Source organism: Sus scrofa, chromosome 12 (assembly GCF_000003025.6).
Source record: "Sus scrofa isolate TJ Tabasco breed Duroc chromosome 12, Sscrofa11.1, whole genome shotgun sequence".
NCBI classification, from domain to species: domain Eukaryota; kingdom Metazoa; phylum Chordata; class Mammalia; order Artiodactyla; family Suidae; genus Sus; species Sus scrofa.
This window is the reverse complement of record NC_010454.4, coordinates 11,857,443-11,879,316: the sequence shown is the minus strand read 5'-3', so window position 1 is coordinate 11,879,316 and position 21,874 is coordinate 11,857,443. Positions and strand designations below refer to the sequence as shown.

At 46.9% G+C, this 21,874-nt stretch overlaps 2 protein-coding genes across 11 annotated transcripts in view; one reads left to right on the top strand and one right to left on the bottom strand.

The window, feature by feature from the left end:
* The window catches only part of ARSG (arylsulfatase G), a 130,915-nt gene that overhangs the window by 3,528 nt on the left and 105,513 nt on the right, over positions 1-21,874 (top strand). The window lies entirely within an intron of this gene.
* SLC16A6 (solute carrier family 16 member 6) lies at positions 4,000-21,485 on the bottom strand. Of its 2 annotated transcripts, none has more exons than XM_013989910.2 (6): positions 21,123-21,485; positions 14,960-15,198; positions 12,241-12,384; positions 10,841-10,969; positions 8,134-8,949; positions 4,000-6,247 (listed from the first exon to the last, which is right to left on the bottom strand). In XM_013989910.2, the coding sequence occupies exons 2-6, from the start codon at positions 15,189-15,191 to the stop codon at positions 5,997-5,999; spliced, it is 1,572 nt and encodes a 523-aa protein (XP_013845364.2). In that variant the 5' UTR covers positions 15,192-15,198; positions 21,123-21,485; the 3' UTR covers positions 4,000-5,996. The 2 variants fall into 2 exon arrangements, with proteins under 2 accessions (XP_013845364.2, XP_020922379.1); XM_021066720.1 differs by lacking the exon at positions 21,123-21,485 and adding an exon at positions 20,700-21,066.

The following is a 21,874-nucleotide window of genomic DNA, read 5'->3' as shown; positions in this document are numbered from 1 at the left end:
GGGTGACATTTAGAGGGGACCAAATGGAAGGGTCATATCACGTACATCTCTCAGGAAGAGTGGACCAGGCAAAGGGACCCACGCATGCTGGGGCCCGAGGCTTGAGATTTCAAGGAACAATAATGAAGCCAGCGCAAGAGCAGGGCAGGAAGCCTCAGGCAGTGCATGAAGAGCCTGTGTTAAGGATTTTTGGCTTTTTAATGTGATCAGGTATGACTTGTGCTTTAAAATAATTATTTTTTTAATTAAAAATAATTTGGGCCGGGGGGCGGGGGGGGCTGCCTCATGGCAATTGGAGTTCCCAGGCCAGAGATCAGATCCGAGCCGCAGTTGTGACCTAAGCTGCTGCTGCAGCAACACAGGATCCTTAACCCACTGTGCCGAGCTGGGGATAGAACCTGCATCCCCATGCTCCCAAGACACTGCCGATCCCATTGCACCACAGTGGGAACTCCTAAAAGGATTATTGCAAGGCTTCCATATGGAAAATGAAGGCCGGGGTGGTCTGGGGTGGCTTTGCAGCAAGATGGGAAGCGAGTAACCCAGCTAGAAGAGGATCGCAGTAATGCAGCTTGAATCAAGGGTACCGGTGAGGTTGGCACAGGCTGTCAGGTTCTGGATATCTTTAGAAAGTGGAGCCAGTAGGAGCACCTTTGTGAGGAAGCAACTTTGGGGAGAAGGTTCTGCTGAGAGGGAGTTCCCCTTGTGACACAGCGGAAACGAATCCGACTAGTACCCATGAGGATGCGGGTTCGATCCCTGGCCTTGCTCAGGGGGTCGGGGATCTGGTGTTGCTGTGGCTGTGGCGTAGGTCAGCAGCTGTAGCTCCGATTCGACCCCTAGCCTGGCAACCTCTATATGCCACAAGAGCGGCTCTAAAAAATAAAAAACAAACAACATTTTTAAAAGAAGTTCTGCTGTGGATGTATGAACTGGAAGGGCTTGGTTGTCACACAGGTGGGAGGTTTGTTGGGTGACGTTGGGACTTGGGATGGAGCCCTCCCCGTAGAGAGGTAAAAGTTTGGTTGAACTCTAGGGGAGTAAGGTGCCGGCATGGTTAGTGTGCTTGTTCTTTTTTTGAGTTGCTGGGAAGATATACAAATACTGTAAATGCATGGCCACAATTTGTTTTTTTTTCCCTTATAATCTTGGGTGAGCTGTATCTTAAAAGCCTTTATAGATAAAAGTGTTCTGGGGTAGAAGCTTTGAGTTCAGTTTCCCCTCTAGGAGATCCATAGTCACTGTAGTCATTTCGATTTGGATGTGAGAATTTTTCTTACAGGAAAAGTGAAATTTTGCAAAACTTCCTGACCTTGACACTTTTCTTGCTCTGCAGCCTCAGGCGGTCATTATAGAAACTGAACACGAGGGGGAGCTAGTTTCCTTACTTATGCCACTGTGTCTGGCCCACCTGTTGGAGATTGTAATCCTCCCTTGCCTTAACATCTATCTTAAAGATAAATCTGAAACCCAGGACAGCTTCTGTTTTTGGAATGCAATGTATACTTAATAGGAGCGACCTTTTAGCATGTACCATGTTTGCATTGTCATTAAATGGGTTGTTTTAAGGAATGTTCAGAACCATTTAAAATTTTAAAGACAGTAACTTCTAAACTCTAGAGGCCTGTTGGCGAGCCTCATATCCTGGAGCTTTTATTTTTATTATTTTTTCTTTTTAGGGCCACACTTGCAGCATAAGGGAGTTCCCAAGCTAGGGGTCAAATCGGAGCTGCAGCTGCCAGCCAACACCACAGCCACAGCAACTCCAGATCCGAGTTGCATCTGCAGCCTATGCTGCAGCTTGTGGCAGTGCTGGATCCTTAACCCACTGAGTGTGGCCAGAAATTGAATCCACATCCTCATGGATACTAGTTGGGTTCTTAACCTGCTGAGCCACTATGGTAGCTCCCTGGGAGCTTTTAAAAATAAGGATTCATGGGAGTTCCCTGGTGGCTCCGCGTGTTAAAGATCTGGCATTGTCATTGCTGTAGCTTGGGTTGCTTTTAGTTGTAGCTAAAAAAAAAAAAAAAAAAAAAAAATATTCATGATCATTTCTGATTTTGAATATTTGAGAAGGCGTACGGAAATCTAAATGTAATAAATCCCCCTAGGTGATTTGAATGGATGACTGGGCTATGGGAACTCTGAATTGGAATCCATTGGCTATTTTATCAGCAGGTATAAGCTAAAGGAAGACAAATAAATGCACAAAAGCTACCTTACACATTATTGGAGTAGAAAATGGATAACTTTGTTAAAAGGTTTGGAAGCGTTGTATGAGTTAAGGATGCATTTATCTTAATAAATAAATCTTAAAGAGCACATGATATTAACTCATGTTTACAACTGGAATGACTTCCCCTTGGGGAGGGAAACAATTTACATGTGCTGTAAAATTATTCAGGCAGCAAGGTAGAAGCAAAATCTCCTTAATCACAGGAGGAGTTCCCTGGTGGCACAGCAGGTTAACGACCCGAAGGATCCAACGTTGTCGCTGTTATAGTTCGGATCACTGCTGTGGCACGGGTTTGATCCCTGGCCTGGGAACTTTTGCATGCCACAGGGGAGGCCAGAAAAAAAAAAAGAAAAAAATTTGTCCGGAATCACAGGAAATGCAGATGGATAATGTGCCACCAGCTCTACGATGTTTCCTGTCTCCAGCACCTCTGGTCTAGGAATCACTTAGACAACGGCGATCCTTCCCCGTCAGTCAGGACTGTTGGGTCACAAATGCACGGGGCCGGCCCACAGGCCAGGTCCAGTCCACTGCCGAGTTTTCTTTATGGCCTGTGAGCTAATAATGGTCTTTACATTTTTCTGTTTTCTCTTTGGCCGCCCTGTGGCATATGGAGTTCCCCAGCCAGGGATCAAATCCAAGCCGAAGCTTCGACCTAAACTCAATCCTTTAACCCACTGTGCTGGGCCGGGGATTGACCCTGCATGCTGGGGCTATAGAGATGCCCCTGATTCCACTGTGCCACAGCAGGAACTCCGGTCTTTATATCTTTATGTGTTTGAAAAACATCGCTAATATTTCATAGCGTATGGACATTGTATGGAATCCACATTTTGGTATCTGCAAATAAACCTTTATTGAGACCTGTGGTCGTTCCCTTACATATTGTCTATGGCTGTCCTTGCCCTACAGAGGCAGGGCTGAATGGTTGTGACCGAGCTCACATGACCTGCAAAGCCTTACATTTTTACTATCTGGACCTTTTCGGAAAAAGTTTGCAGGGGCCTGGCGTGGAGAGTCCATGCTGTTTGCTTAGAGGTTACACCAGTTCTTAGGACTACTCTATAACCACATAAGGTTAATCTTAACTATTTTCATTTATTACTTTTTATTTTATTTTATTTTATTTTTTTGGCTGTGCCTGCACAATATGAAAGTTCCCCAGGCCAAGGACTGAACTTGTACCACGGCAGCAAGCCGAGCCACATCAGTGACAACCACAGACCCTTAACCCACTGCACCACCAGGGAACTCCTTCACGTATTACTTTCAATAGGCTTAGCTATTACTCTGTGGCAACCAGGATCTCATGTGTTCATTTGTTTTTCATTTACAAACTAATGACATTCAACAACACGTCTTGGAAATTGGTCTCTAGTACAGTTAAAAGATTTTGCAGAGGGAGTTTCCATTGTGGCTCAGGGATAACGAACCCAAATAGTATTCATGCGAATGTGGGCTTGATCCCTGGCTTCGCTCGGTGTATTAAGGATCCGGTGTTGCTGTGAGCTGCAGTGTAGGTTGTAGATGTGGCTCAGATCCCACTGTTGCTGTGGCTGTGGTGTAGGCTGGCAGCTGTAGCTCCAAATCGACCCCTAGCCTGGGAGCTTCCGTGTGCTGCGGGTACGGCCCCCGCAAAAAAAGAGAGAGATTTTGCAGAAAGGTTTTTAAAAACGTTATTTGAAATGCATCTTCCTTGAGTTTTATAACTTTATCTGGGGCCAACTGTGAATGCTGAGGAGTCGACAAAAAAATGCATTGCCTTTAAATAAAAAAGCCATACATTTATTGCAAATCTAGAAGTACCAGAATGTCACAGAATACAGAACAAATCAGCAATCCTGTTTTCATTTTCTTCCAAACATTTAAAACCTCGATTACTGACATACTGAAATTGGCATACATATCTTTTTCATGCATCTAACAGAATGGACGTTGAGCAGATCGCTCAGAGACCAGTTATAAATATTAAACGGTATTGAACATTCATAGTAAAAAATGTTGTAAAGTGCTGAAGTCATGAAGTCTACAAAAGTGCCACAAGCTCCAAGTCCTTCTCTGGCAGTGACAGAGATGTGCTACATCCACCTCGTTTTCGGTGTGTCTGTTTGACGGACACTTTGTCATTACCTCCCTCCGCCCTCCCGAAAGCTTTACAGATTGTCCTATTTCTATGGCTGATCAAATGCGATACAAAATGTAGCAAGGGGTGATGAACTATGCCACTTTCATTTCAGTGCAGAGAAATATTCAAGCTTGTGTGTACCTGTAACCAAACTAGGCTTGTTATATATGTTTGTTCCCCCTGAGTTGTCATAAATGAACAGTAAAATGATGAATAAAGATGGAGCAGTGGTACGGACCCATCCATCACCTGTATGTAGAGTGAGATTCAGGACGTATGAGTACGTAGCCCACCTGTGAGCCTCACACTTGCCCTTCTACAGAAAAATGCGCACATGAGAAATACTCTACATGTAGTGTAACTCTGAAAAAAAACAAAAAAACAAAAAAACCCAAAACAGTGACCAGTTAACCTGATACCTCTGGCAACGTAGCACAATCAAAGTTTATATACGATGTAATCGTGATGGTAAAATACATGTCTCTCCCACTCTCTGTGAAATACAGAAATGCTTCAACAGATTTAAAAAAAAATCAGAAATGCGCCAACAATTCAATGAAATGTAATTCTGATCAAAGAAGATCCTCAAGTATTCTTAGGTGATAAAACAAATCATTTAAAAAAAGCTAAGGCGATTTGCTCCTCATTGTTCTCCCCCCTTTGAATCTCACGCGTTGCCTTTAATCAAACTGAAGAATCCTTACAACTTGGCCTTTTATGAGAGTGACGTTACAAGTTAAGAAGTATTCGTTGAGGCATTGAAAGGACGGCAGAAAGGAGGTAAAAATTCTGCGTCTGTCTCAGATTTTCTTGCTTTCGATTACTTTAATCATCTTAGAATAACTTAATAATAAATAGTGGTTTAAATTAAAGACACTACAATCACATATTTCTGCATAATTAAAAGCAACAGGAAACACGTTTTTGAATGCCATGCCGTATATTCTGTATGGAAATACTTCTGGTAATGACTGGCCATAGAAGGAAGTGGTAACTTCCACATTGATGAAGTTCAAGTTATGTATTTTTAAAAATTTCTGTTAATTAGCCAAATGCTTGGTCTTACACGGGGCTTCAATTCCATGGACTCTTTGGAAAATGCAGAGGCCCTAATTTGTTCATGGAAACCTCAATATTTTTCAAAGGCTTTTAAACAATTTGTTCAGATTTCTGAAAACAGGAATTTTAAAAATGATTATTATTATTATTATTATTTTTGAATGGCCAATCTCATGTCCACGGGCTGGGCCAGATTTTGCTAAGATAGTTTATCACATGCGAGAGCTCTGAAAACCACTTTGCCAATTCATGTCACTATGTGAAAACCGGAACGTGAATCAGAGTCCTTCTGTGTATCTGGGTATTGCTACTGAATACAGCCAGGCGGATATACCCAAAGGCTTCTTGGGTTATTTTTGTTTTGGCTTAAAAAAAAAAAAAAAAAACAAGCGAAAAAGGAAAACCTAAAAGGAAAAAAAAAAAAAAGGATGTTGGTAGTGGTGTTCGCGTATACATTCCCTTGAAAGTGTAGTTTGGAAAGCGGGTAGAGTGGTCAGCCTCCACCGCCAGGTCCCCGGTCCCCCTCCCCTCCCGCGCCCCCGCCGGGGGCGGCTGATGTGTACGCCAGCCAGCGGGTCATACTGGCTCCGTTTTCAGATGACCTTTATGCTCGTGCTTCCCCAGGTCCATTTCCAGAAAGTCTTCGGGGATGTCTTGTAAAGCTTTCCCGCGATGAGTCTCCGCCGTCCCCTCGTGGGCGCGGGGCCGCTGGCACAGCCCCCTCTTACAGGGTCTCACAAGCGCCAGGCACAGGGCGGCCAGGAACATCCCCGCCGCGCAGGAGTAGAAGGCGCGGCTGTAGATCTTGCTCTGGTCCACGAGCAGACCTGGAAGGAAGCAGCCGCACCTGTTAGCATCTCCGACACAAGCCCTCTCTCCCCAGGCTCCCCTCAAACTCAGGCGCCTTCTGGGTTCTGTGCCTTCTCTGTTTATCTTATTATTATTTTTTTTAAAAGATAACAAAGGGTGTGGAAGGTAGGAGTCTTTTCCAGGTGGGAGAGAAGACAAACCTACAACATACTCAGTGCCTGAGAAAATTATGTCACCCACGTATTCTGCATGGACTCATCTGTCCTGAGAATCTAAAACATGGGACCCAGAGTTCCCGTTGTGGCTCAGTGGTTAACGCATCCGACTAGGAACCATGAGGTTGCGGGCTTGATCCCTGACTTTGCTCAGTGGGTTAAGGATCTGGCGTTGCCATGAGCTGTGGTGTGGGTCACAGACGTGGCTCAGATCCCTCATTGCTGTGGCTGTGGTGTAGACTGGCAGCTACAGCTCCGATTAGACCCCTAGCCTGGGAAGCTCCATATGCCGCGGGAGCGGCCCTACAAAAAGGCAAAAAAAAAGACAAAATAAAAACAAACATGGGACCAGTTAGATCATGATGGTTTTTTGAAAAGGTGACATTCTTGGCCTTCCCTGGCGGCTCAGAGGATTAAGGATCTGGTGGTGTCCCTGCTGTGCTGCAGGTTCGGTCCCTCGCCCAGGAACTTCCGCCTGCTGTGGGCGGGGCCAAAAAAGGGAAAAAAAAGAAGAAGGAAAAGAAAAGGTGACATTCTTAAGAGAGGGAAGAGCTCCATTATTTTCACTCCAGTTCCCTTCAGGTATCTTTTAACATGGGGTAAGGAGTTCCCGCTGTGGCACAACGAGATCAGCAGTACCTGCGGAGCCTGGGATGCAGGCAGGTTCAATCCCCACCAGGCACAGTGGGTTAAAGGAGGATCCAGCGTTGCCACAGCTGCGGAGGAGGTCACAACTGTGGCTCTAATCTAATCCCTGTTCCCAAATGCCGAGGGGTGGCAAAAAAGAAAAAAAACTTTTTTTAATTAAAAAAAAATTTTTTTTTAAATGGGGTAAGATTTCTAATCACAGTAACTCTAACCCTTCTCCAGAAGGGAAGGTAGCTTACAGAAGCCCCTTGGTTCTGTTACTGCAAGAGTCAGAGGGTCATGAGGTCATAAAACCTCGTTCCCATCTAGCATTTTACAAAGCAAACTGGTGGAAGAAGCTCGGGCGGCTTGGGCTGCCAGCGGTTCTGACCCCGGCCTGGTCACTGATTTCCCGTAGGACGGCTGGCTCACATTCTCTGGCCTTCACTTCCCTCGTCTTCATTTAAGTCAGGAGAGGTGGCTCAGGTGACCTCTATCCTGACACCTCTAACAGTCTCTGAAGTACAAACCCAAGAGCTTTGTCAAAAATAAGACTCTGGAGTTCCTGTTGTGGTGAAACCGGATCGGCGGCATCTAGGGAGGGCTGGGAGGCAGGTTCAATCCCCGGCCTGGCACAGTGGGTTATGGATCCGGCTCAGATCAGATCCCTGCCCCGGGGACCTCCATAGGACGGCCAAAAAGGAAAAGAAATAAAAAATTTTTAAAAAATTTAAGAAAAAAATAAAAATTAGACTCAAACAGGGAACTAGCACAGTTAAAAGGATGGTACCCCTTCTCCATGGAATTTAAACTATGACCCAAATGAACTTACCTACAAAACAGAAACAGATTCACAGACATAGAGAACAGACTTGTGGCTGCCAAGGGGGAAGGGGAAGGAGTGGGATGGACCGGGAGTTGGGGACTAGCAGGTGCAAACTAGTATATCTAGGATGGATTAAACGAGGCCCTAATGTAGAGCACAGGGAATGATACTCAATCCTGTGTAATGAACTAGGATGGAAAAGGAAAAAAACAAGGGTGATAGACACGGGTTTTACCTGCCAGGGGTGGTCCAGCCAGTCCCGCCACGCTCTGGAAGAAGACGTAGACCCCGGCTGCTGAGGACATCTTCTCAATTCCCACGACGTCATCTTCGGCGAGCAGCGGAATGTGGGTTCCCCCGACCGTCCCAACCATAGCACCAAAAAATATGCTACAGGACATGAGACCCCAGAAGTCCGTCGCAAAAGTAAAGGCAAACAGAGACACCGTCAATAAGATGACGCAGACGAGTTCGATGTAGATCTTACGGATGGGCTCTCTGTTCAGGACCAAGCCGGCGCCAATCCTCCCAAACACCTCAGCGATGGCCATCGTGGATAATAAAAAAGCCGAGCGGTCCTGGTCGATGCCCAGGCTGAGGCCCAAGGGGATGATGTACAAGGATGGTGCAAAGAATCCCAGGGTGACAAAGAGACCGAAGAATGCATAACAGATAAAACTCTTCTCTCTCAAGACGGAGAAGTCCAGCAGCGGGGGCTTCTGGTCGCTCTGCTTGGAGCTGGGCTTGCCCAGGATCTGCTGCAGGTCGGCCTTGGGCTCCGGCTCCACGCCCGGGTGGCTAGGCACGTTTCTAGGTGAGGTAGTGAGTTCTACTCCTGAGTCAATGGAATCGATGGAGGTGCGCGTTTTCTCGTTCTCAAGCATGTATTGCACTTCTCTCCGATTTTCGTGGGTGGTGGCTTTGGGCGTCCCCGGCCCGCTGATGACGATGGGTCTCAGCATCGCGCCGCAGACGATGATGTTTAACTGCAGGAGGCCCACGAAGAGGAGGCTGTACCTCCAGCCGATGGTCTCCTTCAGGGCCGTGATGGCTTCGAGAGGCAGGTGCGGAGGGGAAATAAAACCGAAGGTCAGAAACGGACGCGAGACCCCCAGGAGGAAAGAGCAGGAAGCAATTGGGACTCAGACTGGGAAATAATTAAACAAAAACTACTCAGCCGTGGGAGTGCAGTCAGGAGGCACGATCCTCTCTTCTAGGTGTGGGGGCTTTTATGACCCCAGAAAGAGAAAGGTGCATAAGGATGAGGAGGAAATGGAACAAAAGTTTTCAGCCCAGGTCCCCCAAAGAGGTTTGGAGGTGCCTTCCACCAGGCAGAGATACAAAGAAGTAAAATAAATCCACAGTCCAGATCATTCCCCCCCCTTTTTTTTGGCTCCACCCATGGCATACCAAAGGGATTGAACCCATGCCAACAGCAGTGACCCGAGCCACAGCACTGATAGTGCCAAGTCCTTAGCCCACTGAACCACCAGGGAACTCCCCGGCTCGTTCTTAAACACAGTCTATGGCTGCTTCTGCGCTGCCACCGTAGAGATGAGTGGATCTGACAGGGATTGTCAGTAAAGCCTAAAATATTTACTCTCTGGTCTTTTAAAATAGAATTTCCACCCTCTGAGTGAGCTCATTCCATAGCCACTCCTTCAGTCCCCAGTAGTAACACATGAAGGAGAAAATAAACCAAGAATCTAAAAGCTCATGTGATGGTCCGGGAATTAATACGGTTTTTGTGTGGCTACAGTACCGTACTGGGCAGTAACTGTACGGATGCAGTTCTCCGCTTTCTACTTTTGTGGAATCTTCCTCCTTCCCGCCAGCCCAGAGGCAGCATGGAGCGGAGGGCTGAACCCTGGCACGGGGGGTGGGGTGGGGGTGGCGGTCGGGGGACGACACGGGGAGCTTCGAGCTCCATAGTGACAGTAGGATAAGGCAGGCCCCGCAACATCTTAAAGTATCTTCTTCATCGTCCCAGAAAGGCTGACTGATGCTGGTCATGAGAATTTCATTTCACTAGATTCTCATTTGTTGAGAGCTGACAGTCAGGTATCAGAGATCTGGTAACGTGGTTACTGAGAAGATAAGCTGAAGCAAGACCACCCCATAGTCTGGGGCTGGAGGGGCGCCCTTTATTTCTCAAGCACGTCTTGCTCATGTCTCTTTTTCCCTCGTTAATACCGAAAACTCAGAATTGCAAAATATTTCAGGCCTGGGTATTTCCCTCCTCTGGCAGTAGTTGCTCTGATTTTCCTATGTTTCTTTTTTCTTTTTATGGCTGCACCTGTGGCATATGGAAGTTCCTGGGTCAGGGCTCAAACCAGAGCTGCAGCTGAGGCCTGTGCCACAGCCACAGCAACGCCAGGTCCTTAATGCGTTGAGTGAGACCACAAAGACAATGTCAGGTCCTTAACCTCCTGTTATCACAATTTAACTCTGTATTGGAGTTTCCTGGGGGCTCAGTGGGTTAAGGAGCTGGTGTCACTGCTGTGGCTCCAGTCCCTGCTGTGGCTCACTGCTGTGGCGCAGGTTCCATCCATGGCCAGGGATGAGTGGGCTGGGCCAAAAAAAAAAAAAAAAAATCTATGTTGAAAATGGCTTTTTTGACCAAGAAGAAAAATAGGATAGTATGAACAATGCCAAATCATTAAATCACATATTTTGGGATGGATGTATCAAGCCTTACTGTTGAATATGTGCCATATATTGTCCTATTTTTGTAAACGTGGACAAGTATTAAAACGTTAGAATTCCTAGAAGGGGGATGAGGGAGCAGAGATCCTAAAAATGTGCTGGAGAGGAGAAAACAATGAACCCTTCCTTCTGCATGCAATCGAAGCCCTCTATCTATTAGCCAACGTTGGCAAAAGTTAGCGGAGCCAGAACACGTCCACGTTACCACGTAGACTAGACTACGGCGGTCCACTTACCGGGTGCAAAAGCAAACATAGCGAAACATTCTCCCGTAGAAGCAACAGCTGTGACCACGGAGCGTCTTTTGTCAAAGTACTGTGACAGTATGGTGACAGTTGGGAGAAAACTAAAGCAGTATCCCAGACCTGTGGTGGAAAGTCAAAGGCAGTAGTGAGAACCACAACCTGGCTGAGGCTGGAAGGATGCAAAGATCTGGGATTTGGGTCTTTATTTTAAACATCGTAAGTTCTGGCAGCCCAGTCATTCATTCTGTAGCAAAGAAAAACAGGTTTCCTCAGAGGTCTGGAAAAACTGCAACAGCTGTTTTGGGAAGCTAGGGTTAAAAAACCCAAAAATCCTGTTCCCTGGTTTTTTTCCTCTAGTTTTCTGCAACCACCCCCCATTTACATAATTCAAAGTGGACAGCACTCTTATCGAATATGGTTTTTATATAAGACTTCTATTTGGGAGTTCCTGCTGTGCCTCAGTGGGTTGACCACCTGACATTGTCTCTATGAGGATGTGGGTTCGATCCCATGCCTCACTCAGCGGGTTAAGGATCCAGCATTGCCACAAGCTGAGGCATGGGTCCCAGATGCGGCAGGGATCTGGTGTTGCTGTAGCTGCGCTGCAGCCCGGCAGCTGCAGCTCCAAGTCAACTCCTAGCCTGGCATATGCCATATGCTCTGGGTGCGGCCATTAAATAAAAGAGAAAAAAATTCTATTTGGAAATAAATGAGTTTTGATGTGTGCAGAAATACATGAAAAATTTTAAAGTGTGCAAATCTAAACTAAATATCTATATTATATATAAAGAATTATATATAATATGGAATGTATGGACTCTTTTTAAAGAGAAAAAAGTTCTCAGACCCCTAAGAATAAGTCCAGTGCCTGGCACCCTCCCCTACAGCTGGGGATCCTTATACCCCAGCTCGGGAAATCGTGGCTAAAGGACTTCAAATCTTTGTGAAAAAGATAACTATCACTCGAAGAGAAGTTGTCTTTCTCCCTGGTAAATATTTTTTTAAAAAATCAGACAAAAATTCTTGGGCTTTGCGAAGAGGTTCTCACATCCGCTGAAGTCCATGTACAGCCCAGTTCAAAACCACGGATGATCTGGGGCACTACTGATTTTAAAGAAAAACGAGAGAGAGAAAGAAATACACGTTTTTTCCTCCTTTCTTTTTTTGGCTGCCCCAAGGCATTGAGAGTTCCCCAGCCAGGGATCAGATCTGAGCCGCAGCGGCAACTCCCAACGCCAGATCCTTAACCCAGTGTGCCGGGCAGGGGATGAACTTGCATCCCAGCGCTCCCAAGACGCAGCCAATCCCGTTGCACCACAGCGGGAACTCCCCCTCCCTTGTTCTTAAAACTAAGTGTCTGGTGAACTTGTGAGCCCAGGAGAAGCACTTACCAGAGATGATGCCAATGGCAAGGTACATGTGGTAAACTTTCTGTGAAAAGGAAGCTGTCACCATTCCCGTGCTAACCAGCAGCCCTCCGGCCATCACCACCAGACGGTGTCCAAAACGGGTGCTCAGGACCGTGGAGAGGGGAGCTGCAGTAAGAGCATGACAGGATATCTTAATTCCAGAGGCATAAGCATTAGCTTTCCTAAGAGTTCATCTTCTTCTTCTTCTTTTTTTTTTTGGCTTGCATATGCAAGTTCCTGGGCCAGCGATCGAATCTGAGCCAGAGCTGTGACCTACACTACAGCGGCAAGCAATGCTAGATCCTTAACCCACTGCGCCAGGCTGGGAATCGAACTGGTGTCTCCACAGAGACAAACCAGATCATTAACCTACAGCAGGAACTTCCTAAGATTCCATCTTTTAAGCCTTGAACATGGAGGCACAATATACATTGTATATGTAAGATATATGATATATTTTATGCCATGGTCCCCTAAGTCAGTGCAGGACTTATTTTAGTATTTGTTCAAGCTGGACAATATATTTTGGGGGCTCCTTAAAGAGAAAGCCAGATTAATAGTATACAACTTGTATCTCTATTCCTAGATGAAAGATTTTGAATTCCCATGAGCACCTAGAAAATTGGATATGCATTACATTTCTGTTCTTCTGTAATAAAAATGGGCTTTCCTATGATTGCATGAGTCACTTTTTTTTTTTTCCGTTACACTCACTGCTTTGGATTCTTTTTTAAAAGTCTCCATGTAGGGTCAAATTCTAGCTTAGTTCCATTAGACTTTTTTTGAAAATGATATGAAAATATGGTGAATTCTGTTATGCATACCAAAAGGAGGACAGTTATGGGACAGATAATTTAAATGGTTGATGAATTACAATTGGCATAGCTCTTATGCTCTGTAGCCCCTAGGGCATCTAATTCTGAAAAGTAGTTTCCTAGTTATCTGTTACTTAGGCTACCACGGATATTGACTCGAATACAGTGAGATAAGCGAGCCATCAAGAGTTGGGGAAAGGAGGAACATAATACATGCTGGATAGAAAGCAAAAAAAAAAACCTAACTAAATTTATTGGGACTGGTCCATACATATCTCTTATGTTAGTGGAATGTAAATTAATATACTAATATAGGGCATAATGAAATCACTAGGATCATTTTTAGACAGTAGGTTGGCCCAGAGCATTAACAACTAAATAATAGCATTTAGAAGAATTATCTTCAGAGTTCCCATCATGGCTCAGTGGTTAATGCATCTGACTAGGAACCATGAGGTTGTGGGTTCGATTCCTGACCTTGCTCAGTGGGTTAGGGATCTGGGGTTGCCGTGAGCTGTGATGTAGGTCACAGATGTGGCTCAGATCTGGCTGTTGTTGTGGCTATGTGGGTTGGACCCCTAGCCTGGGAACCTCCATATGTTGCAGGTGCAGACCTAAAAAGACAGAAAGACAAAAAAAAAAAAAAAAAAAAAAAGAATTACCTTCTGATATCATAGTATAACTGGAAATTCCCTGTTGACTACATTATCTTTTGGTTAGAAAAGGGCTAAAAGTTCAGCTTGCAGATTTTTCTTTTTCATTTGGTTTCTATATGTAAAATTTTGGTTCTAATTCATGTAAGGTATCTTTCTGAGAAAGTCAGGTTAAGAAATTAAGTATCCTAATACTCTAACTGGAACTAAGAGTTCTTCGTGACACTTGTAGGAGACAGTATCAGGACTGCTAAGAGAGATTCTGACTTCACCCCGTAGCAAAGAACCACAGAGCTGCCTCTTTAAGATGGTACAGGGCTGGAGACTAACTACATTTAAAGACGGACTTAGGAAACTTCAGAGTTAATGGTTCCATGACAGGATTTTAGGGTTAAGTTAGGCAAGTTTAAGTTTAGCCCGGTTAACTGTCTGAGGTGAGCTCAATAGTCTTGTTTTCTCAGAAAACCCTGGTGTGGTCCCTGACGGATGAACCGAGTTAGGTCTATATGGGACCAAGTGAAAATCAATACAGTATGCTACTGGAGTCCCCTGGTGGCTCAGCAGGTTAAGGAGCCAGCCTTGTCACCGCAGTGGCTTGTGTCACTGCTTTGGCAGGGGTTGGACCCCTGGCCCGGGACCTTCCATATGCTGGGGGTGCGACCCCCCAAAATTAGGCTACTGCCCTGTTTTATCTAATGCTGTTGGGTGTGGGAGGACGGCCGGGTGATTAACCAGTAACGTCCTTTAGGGAAACAGCTGTTTGGAATTCAGAGTATCCCCTTTGGACAATATGTATAATTTTCCATGACATCTTATTACACATTCCAGCTTTTTCTTCGTGTAGCCACATTTTCATGTTTCCAACCTGTTTCCTAAGCGTGTTTTTACGAGACCAGGACCCAGTATGCCAAGGGCTTTTGATGTTGCTTTTTTAGGAAATGACTGCATTCCCCTGAACTGGGGTTTACTGCTGTCTTCAAAATAATCGACAGTATCCTAAGAGAGTGCATCCAGTCGGCGCTGAACACGCTGTAAGCAGGCATCTGGCAAATAGACTGTTTTTCTTTAGTGCCTCTTACCGTTTGCCATCTGTAACTCCTGAAAAACTGAAGCTAGAAAGGACCAACGGTCATATAAGCAAATACATCACAAACCCCGTGAGCTCCATTACTTAGTGGACAAATTCGAAGAGGCCTATGCCTATGGAATGTTTAAGCTGAAAGGGGTACTCACCTGTGAATGTTAAGACAAACACACAAATTGAAATTATCCATGAAATCCTGCTATTCGACTCATCAAAACTGTCCATTAAGTCATTAAAGAAGACACCAAATGACTTGATGATTCCGTAGGTGAAAACTTCCACGAAGAAAAAAGAAACTGCAACTACCCAGCCCCATCCTCCATCAGGCACTTGAGTATAAACATTGGCTCTGGAACAAAGCTGTGATTTCTTTTGGGTCATTCTTAATCTGAAAGAAAAAGTTAAAAAAAAAAAAATTAGACCGGCAATGGCCTGAAGGTGGAAAATTCTAATACGCTTTAGTAAACGTTAACTGCTAAGAACTACTTCCCACATTTCTTAGGTTGATGAGTATTTAAATCATGGGCAGTTAGTAGAAACTCTTTAGATAATAGTATCTGTCTATCTGTCCATCTATCTACCTAATGAACTGTTTTTGCATCGTATATGGAGCCCCTAAAGATTTGGGGGAGTCATGTTTCCAGGATCTGGCAGTTACATGGGAAAAACAAACTAAACAAACGTAATGCATCTGAGCAGAACACTGAGAGGCATTTTAAAGAACAAAGAATGGCCACCGGACCAAGCAATGCTGAGCTTGAACCTGAAGACAAGAAAGACTGAACTGACCATAAAGAATGTGGTTCAGAAATGAAGCCAAGGAAAAAGGAGACTGAGAGGCAGCCTTGCCAGAACACCTAGCACCTTCCAGGGGAGAAGTGGTTGAGATGACCTAAGCATCTCTGCTTGATGCCCCTGGCCATTCAGATCATCCTGGCTCCCACTCAGCAGCATTCTGACTATGATCTGGGGTCCCCTGTGGATGAGTCTTCATGGCCAGAATGTGACTACAAATCAAAATGAGGGAATTCTTTCTTCTGGGAGTTAGTTTAGCATGAGTGCGTTCCTCAAAGTTGGGCACCTTGTGGTATATTAGAAATGGAATTTTGGAGTTCCCTGGTGGCTCCGTGGGTTAAGGAGCTGGTGTCGTCACTGCTGTGGCCCTGGTTACAGCTGTGGTGAGGGTTCGATCCCTGGACTAGGAACTTCTGCATGCCGAGGGCAAAACCAAAAAAAAAAAAAAAAAAAAAAAAATTTCTATGCACAGGACAAGTACTTTCGAATACAGTGACCAAATAAAGCACTACCCATCTGCGGAGTCTGGGCAGCCAGGGAACTTAACCAAGTGACCCCTGACCTCGCTATGCTTTTCTATTCAAATTGCAACAAACGTCAGAACAAGCAGACCTGTGCCCTGTGCCCTGTGCCCTATGAACACTAATGGCAAACACTATATTGACACTAGAGGGAGGGTCGTTGAACACAAGTCTTCTGCCCTGGGCTCTAGCACAGAAACATTGACGTTTTCAAAAATCTCAGCAGTTACATACACTTCGAAACAGTCATCTGTGTTTTTAGCCCAACTGAAAATTAGTGTGTATGATAATAAGTGAGCCCAAGGTCTCAGAGCTCTTAATGGCAACCCACCTTGAGTTTACGAATTCTCTACAATTATACGGTTGTATCCAGGTGAATTTTTCAGGAGGCATGGGCATCCTAGCTGTAAGGTGTCGTGTTCATGTACTAAGACAGGTTTTACTGATGATGGAGGGCAATGGACAAAAGCCTCATCAATTTAGTAGACTCGTTAGTTTCTCATATTCGGATCAAATATTCTGAATTGGCTCGAAGAATCTTAAAAAGCAGCAAATCTGACCTAATTTCATATTGTTTCATATGACAGCACCCTTGGTACAGGAGCCTAGTACGTTGAGAGGACTATCTACTCACTTTTTACCCTCTTGCTGTTAGACATTTGGTTGCAGAAAATAGGGCATAAGATGCTTTAAGAAGCTTATGCTCTCCTGCAGCAAAGGCCTGTGCGTTTTGCTGTGTGTCAATGCGTCATTCCTGGGAGCAGAGGAAAAAGGTGGGAAGGGCAGTTAAGTGGCTCAGGATGTAGGCTAAAAGCTACAGAACAGTTTGTCATTCGTGTTCCCAGCAGGGAAAGCAGTTGATCTAAACCTCCAGCAACTGAGGTTTTCACAAGACCCCTCCTTCATCAGACTTTGGAAGTTTCACTCCGCAGATGAGGCAGCTGGGGCCAAGGAGTGACCACTGTCCTGGGCTCAAGATGGACCAGGAAAAAAAAAAAAAAAAAAAAAGAGTAGGTGCCTGTGCTGGCTTTAGAATTGTGTTCATCTCTAGGGAGGGGGGCTAGGAGGGCAGGAGGGAGAGGGGCGCTGGTGAGCCCACGGCTCAGGTCCTCTGCCTTCGCCAGCCCAGCTCATCCCCCGAGATCAGGCGGAGCCTCTGAGCTTTGCCTTTCGAAGCCCAGGACTCCTTTACTGGTCTCCTAACAGGGTCTGCATGTGGGTACCAGTCATCTTTTTGAAAGGCTGCATCATCATGACATTTTTCTGCTCAGACTTTTGCAGCGGCTTTTCCTCTTTCTTGAGGATAAAATCCCGACTTTCCTGTCCTTCTAACTGAACCTCTGCACCACCACCCCCTGATCTCTGCAGCCTTATTTCTTCCAGTTCTAGGACTTGATTCGCCTGCCGAGGCCAACTTGGACTTCTCCCTGCCTTCTGGTCTCCAACCCCCTAGCCTGGAGCCAGGCCCATTCCGCAGGCTGAAGACCCCGCTTCAGCAGGCACCTGCGAGGCCCTGCTCCATCAAATCCCCCTACTCCATAATGCCTCCTCCAATCAACTCCACCTAAGGGCTGAGAAATGCTCTCTTGACCTCCGTGTGTAAGAAGGTCTGTGAGAACGCTTTCACCACATCGCTGTGTGACCTGGAGAAAGTCACTGCACCTCTCTGGACCTGAGGGCCTCCCAAGTCAAAGCGGGAGGCTGGCCTTGGGAATCCTTAAAGCTCCACCCAGCTTTGGCAGCTGATATGTTTGTATTGGGCACTGAGTTCTCAATCACCTGATTCCTCAGGCCAAACCTGGTGGCCCCAGGAGAACTGGGAGCTAGGAGGCAAGTGCACATGCCAGCTGGGTCCTGCAGACGTGGGTGTAAAGCGGTTGGACGTTGGTTAGAGCTGATCTCTGACAGCTGGCTAGGAGGTGGTGGCTGGCTGATGACTCTACTTCTGTTTACTCTCTGAGCTCCTTCTGGGTGTTTAATTCCCCCCCCCCCTTTTTAAACTTTGCTTTCCATCTATGCTGGTCCCCCGAAGCTAGATGCAAATATAACTTCCACCTGCATTCTTTGGTTTTGGGAGGACAGCTTTTTTGTTATTCCTGGGAACATCATAAAGAAAAAATGACCCCGCCCAATCCATTGGTATTCCAAAGTTTGTGCCTTCATCACCCTAAAGCATCCTGTGCCCTAGGATGCTTAGCTTTGAAGAGCACAGTACAGAATAATAATAGAATAACCTGGTTTCTAGAGCCTGTGGTTGAGAACACTTTGTACACAGGGCAGTCCGCCGCTCTTTCTAGACCCAGTGCTGGGGAGAGTGTTTGGCATATAGTACGTGCTCAATGAAAGTTCACTGAACACAGGATGAGTCTTGGGGCGCCCCTGAAGAAGCGCATGGCTCTAGCATGGCAGAACCCACTGAGGAAGTCCCTGCTCGCAGAGTAAAGCCTTCTCTGGACTTTCCATTCATCCAGCAGGCCAGCTGACTTAACAAACGTCAGCCTCTGCAAACAAAGCAGGCAACTAAGGCCTATGGCTTAGAAGGCTCTGAATTCCAGAATATGGAAATATCTTTTGGTTTTAGGAGGCAAGAGAATTTATCTCATGGGAAGGGATATTGGTTTACGGTGTGGGGACAGGGCTAGTGAAGTAAGCTGGGTGCCCCTGTGACCTCATAAGAATCACTCTGCTCCTTGACTTTCAGTGTCACCAAGGGATGAGCAGGGGCATTGAACCTGACTGGGTTAATCTCTTCCTGCCCTAAAAAATCTACATTTCTCTGATAGCCTTTGAACTCTGACTTGCTCTAAGGTACCCTTTCATCTTTCTCAATTCATGGTGAGGCCTTTGACGAAAGGCCCACAGGTCTGTCTTCATGAGGCCCTCATGCATTATTTGTTGAATTTCTCGTTGCCATTAACTGGCTGTATGATCTTGGGAAAATGACTGAATTCCTCAATGTCGTCTTCTGTAAATGCAGGGTTGAAATTCCGTGGTCTTGAGGGTAAAATGCTGTGATTCTGAACAGGGGTTCCTGGCAGACTTCACCTTAATGGTCTCCCAAAGGAAACGTAATGACAATACACTGGGCAGTTTGGAATATTTCCTATGAGCATTTGGTTGTCTAATCTTAAATAAATGAATATTCGGCCAAGGCTTGGAAATTTGCTCTAATCTGGGAATTTCACTGTGATTTGATTTGTTGAGAAAAACTTTGCCCTGGAGGCATGAAGAATGCAAAATATCGGGCTATTAGAGACCATCCGAGTGTTACTCTAGGGTCAGTTCAGAGCAAAGTTCAAAATGCAGGCTTTGGATGGAAGTGGTGATGGCTGCGGCTGTAAGCAAAGCCTCAGCCAACGCACTGCCAATCTCCATTCTTCTTAAAGGCGTAGCCTGGAGAACAGCTTCCGACAAGCTGTTTCCAGCCATAGTTGTCAAAACCAGTCTGTATTTAGGTGAAGTTCATTTCAATTCTCTCTTTCCAAAAAACAAACAAACAAGCAAACAAACAAAAAAAAAACCCCAAAACCTAACCTGGATAGCGGCCCTCAGCAGCTTTGAATCATCCGATAGAGGCATTTCACCCATTTTTACAAGATCCTAATGTTGAAACCTGAGCCCCTAATTTAAGTGTCCTGCTCAGGAGTTCCACTGAGGAACATCCTTTTTGGGAAACCACAGAGGAAAACTCCGGGTTAGTGGTACTCATTAAGACAGAAGGAGCTTTTCCACTTGGCTGCGTTGTTTATTTACATACTGTAACTTTCTATCTTGGACACTCTTCCCTTAATTATGAGAAGAGGTATTTCTATATTCACCAGGCAGGATGTCATATGGGCCCCCCAAATGCCACCTACTGGTGCTTGGGACAAGAGGAGATGCAGCACTTAGCGATTTCTGCATAGCACTTGGTCATTTTTTTTTTTTTTTTTTTTGCAAACCAGACCCTCCATTGACTAGGATGCGAAAAAATAATAACTGAGAAATCTCATTCCCAGGGTAGAAACCGTCTCCTTCAAGAAAGAGCTGGCACGTCTATAACTGCAAACAAAACCAGCTTCCAGGTTGACAAGTTGTAATTGCTCTTCCCCAGTTGGCTCCGGGGAGCTTTTCCTAAGACTAGCGCCCCTTGGTTTGGTGACATTCATTTAACGTGCCACTTAACAAACTTCTATCACCTGTCTGATGGGGGTGGTGGGGGAAGGTCGTGGGTTTTTGGTTTTTTTTTTTTAAGAAGCAAGGAAACAAAAAAAAAAAAAAAAAAAGAAGAAGGAAATAACCCATTTCCTCGGTAAAACCATCCTCCCCGGTTATAGAACGGCTCCGCTACACGGGCGCTTTCCTGTGGTCCGCAGCCGCGGAACCTTGGAAGTTGAGCGGGACCAGCCGTCAGCCACTGACAGCTCTGACTGACGGTCAAGGTTGACAACCTGCTCTCTGCAGGGAAATCGCTGCCTTTCCGTCGGCCGCCCCGGGTGTGTGTCTGTCGGGTAGGGGGAGACCGGGAACCCCACTTTCCCTCGCGCTGCCGCCGTGGCCGCCCTGCGTGCGCGCGCGAGCCTGGGGAAGGTACCTCTGACATTTCGCTCTTGTGACGCGCAGGCAACTTCATGCGGAAAATCCATGCTGGGGGCCGAGCGCGGCGGCGGGGACTCGCCCGACGGCCCGGAGCCCCTAACCGGGACGGGGGCACTCAGAGACCAAAGCTGCCTTTAGGTAGTTTTCGGACCCCAGCTGTACTGGGGCCACCGACATGCAACTCCAGGCTGCCCACACTGGCTACAGCGCGTCATCCCGGTGGCCCTGACCATTCCCAACTGTCAGAGAGAAGATTATTAGGAATAACCTCTCCAAAATGTTAAGCTGTTAAGTGGTTTCCTCCTCCTCCCTCCAACGACCCCCCTCAAAAAAAAAGCTCCCAACACAGATTAAAAAAAAAAACACCCACACCCCACCATCAAACTTTTAAACATGTAAAATCATAAAACCAACTCACCAAGTTAGAAGGGAAGAGAATAAACCCCAAAAGGCTCCCAATAAGGCGGAGGCTTGGCCTCCCCCTCCTTATAAGCCGCTCGGGAACATGAGAAAGGATTAACCCCTTAGGGCGTGGGCCCGAGCCTATGGCAAGTTGGCTCGGGTGGGTGAGCACCCGGCGCCCGGCCCACCGCGCCCGGGCCCCGGGCCCCCACCCGCTCCTGCTCCTGGGGCACCCTGGCCGCGCCCCCCCGCCCCCCTCCCCAGCCGCCTGCGCCCCGGCCGTGCGTGCTGCTGCCCGCGCCCCGGCCCCGCGTTGCTGCCTATCTCTTATCCTATACCGGCTGTAGCCGGTCTCCGCCGGCCTCGGGGGCGCGCCGCCGACCATGTGCTGCGAGCGCGGAGCGCCGCCGAGGGGGCCGGCCTGGCGTGCGCGCGCCGGCCCACGTGGACGAGGCCGTGTCGGGCACGCGCGCGCCCAGAGCCGGGGCTGAGGGTCACGGAAGGTAACTGCGTCGCTGTCCTAGACCTGCCTGCCACGGGGTCTCCCGGGACTGCTCCCGCCCTCGCCGCCGGGAGCCCGCGCACGCCGCCCCCAGCCCTCTCCAGCTCCGCGCATCTCTGCGCGCCTGGCTGGACTGTAAGCCGGGCGCTCGGCTGCACTGTAAGCCGGGAGTGCTGGCGCGGGCACTTCTGGCCGGGCGAGCGGGGTCCCCCGGAGCCGCCTCCCTTCTCGCAGGCCCGGGCGCACCCCAGGCTTAGCCCCGATCG

What these genes read in the sequence shown, in the direction of transcription:
- SLC16A6 (XM_013989910.2), bottom strand. Translation starts at nt 15,191, where the DNA reads ATGACCCAAAAGAAATCACAGCTTTGTTCCAGAGCCAATGTTTATACT. An exon ending in TGCCATTGGCATCATCTCTG is followed by an intron (nt 10,970 to 12,240) that starts GTAAGTGCTTCT and finishes TTTCCACCACAG; the next exon opens with GTCTGGGATACTGCTTTAGT. An exon ending in TATGTTTGCTTTTGCACCCG is followed by an intron (nt 8,950 to 10,840) that starts GTAAGTGGACCG and finishes TGCCTCTCGAAG; the next exon opens with CCATCACGGCCCTGAAGGAG.